General features: G+C 41.2%; 1 protein-coding gene across 1 annotated transcript; it reads left to right on the top strand.

Annotated features, from left to right (window-relative positions):
* Positions 1 to 1,802, top strand: LOC112509614 (membrane steroid-binding protein 1-like). The gene is made up of 2 exons (XM_025114666.1): positions 1 to 392; positions 1,135 to 1,802. Exons 1-2 carry the CDS (start codon positions 79 to 81, stop codon positions 1,613 to 1,615), a joined length of 795 nt encoding a protein of 264 aa, XP_024970434.1. The 5' UTR covers positions 1 to 78; the 3' UTR covers positions 1,616 to 1,802.

Here is a 1,802-nt window from a genome sequence, read left to right as displayed (position 1 = left end):
ACCTACTTTCTCTCTTCTGTCTATCCATCCATCTCTCACACACAGAAGAAGAACATCATCGATCATCGATCATCGATCATGGCTGTGGAGCTGTTTGAGACTCTAAAAGAAGCCATAACCACATACACCGGACTATCTCCGACAACTTTCTTCACTGTAGTCGCTTTGGGTCTCGCCGTCTACTATGCCGTCTCCGGTATTTTCGGCGGATCTTCCGATCATCATCCACAACACAGACCTAGATCATTCGAAGAAGATATGCAGCCTCTCCCGCCGCCGGTTCAGCTCGGCGAGATTTCCGAGGAGGACTTGAAAGCCTACGATGGCAACGATCCTAAGAAGCCTCTTCTTATGGCCATCAAGGGTCAGATCTACGATGTCTCACAAAGCAGGTATATTGAATTTTGCGTTTTTTTATTGGATTTTTGGTCAATCTTTTTCCAGATTATTTTCGTGCTCTTTTTGTTTTTTATATTCCCCTGCTTTACCTTTTTGAGAAAAGGCACAATCTTTATGAGAATAATGGGTTTTTCTTCTCTTCTGTTGACTTGAGAATTGGGTATAATCAAAATTAGGGTTTTTAATTGGATTTTGGGTTGTTGATCAAGCTTATGATTTGGGTGTTTAGGAAGAAGGCACATGTTTAATTGGATCAATGGTTTTCTTGTGATTCTTTTTGATCTTATTCTCTACGTTTGATCCAATTCTTTCTACTTTACTGTTGTGATTCCCTATCGATTCCCCTGTATAATCTACTTCAGTACGTAGCAGTATTCTGGTGTTGCTTTTTCCCTTGTCTCTAATCTTTTGGTAACATATGGGGATTGATTTTTTTTATAAATAACTTGGCCCTTACCCTATTCGTCCAGTAAGATTAATTTGACTTGATAAACGCTTACCCGGGTAAGCATTTGGTAAATGGCCCCTTAGTTTCATTATGGATTAGCAGCTTGTGTTTACTACGAGCTCAATTGTTTCTTGCTATTGGATTAGTATTGTTTCATAAAAATGATGTTTATCTCTGCTATATATATATTTGCCATGGACACTACTTTTCAGAAAATGGAAATATATGTTTAATATTGGCAGATCATTTAGTTTATACTAATGGGTAGAATTTGCCATTTGTTTCAGGATGTTTTACGGACCAGGTGGACCTTATGCGTTGTTTGCAGGGAAGGATGCTAGTAGAGCTCTTGCCAAAATGTCATTTGAAGAAAAAGATTTGAATGGTGATCTCACTGGTCTTGGTGTATTCGAGCTTGAGGCATTGCAAGATTGGGAATACAAGTTCATGAGCAAGTATGTCAAGGTTGGATCCATCAAGAACCCAGAAGCTGCACCTGAGCCATCAACCACTGATCAGCCACCTGAGCCATCTGCAGTAGAACCGGCTGAGCCATCTGCAGCAGCACCGGCTGAGCCATCTGCAGCAGCACCGGCTGAGCCATCTGCAGCAGCACCGGCTGAGCCATCTGCAGCAGAACCTGCTGAGCCGTCGGCAGCGGAACCTGCTCACCATGTTTCACAGTCTTCAGAAGACCATGCTCCATCAGAAACTGCAGCCGTCGAAACCAAAGAAGACACCACAAGTGAAGCCAACAAAACGGAGTGATTTTCTTTGTGATGCCTTAAGGAATGTGTAGTATATGGGTGTCCATGATCATGAATTCTTATTTTATAGCTGAGTTATACCCGTATTGTTTGGCATAAGATGACGATTATGATAAGTTACATTATCTTAATGTTACTAAGTTGTTTTTAAAATGAATGATATGCATCCGGCATCTGGCTTCCTACTA

Source organism: Cynara cardunculus, assembly GCF_001531365.2.
Source record: "Cynara cardunculus var. scolymus isolate 2C chromosome LG 3, CcrdV1, whole genome shotgun sequence".
In the NCBI taxonomy this organism is placed as follows: Eukaryota; Viridiplantae; Streptophyta; class Magnoliopsida; order Asterales; family Asteraceae; genus Cynara; species Cynara cardunculus.
The sequence above is the reverse complement of the archived record's forward strand: the minus strand, read 5'-3'. Positions and strand labels throughout refer to the sequence as shown.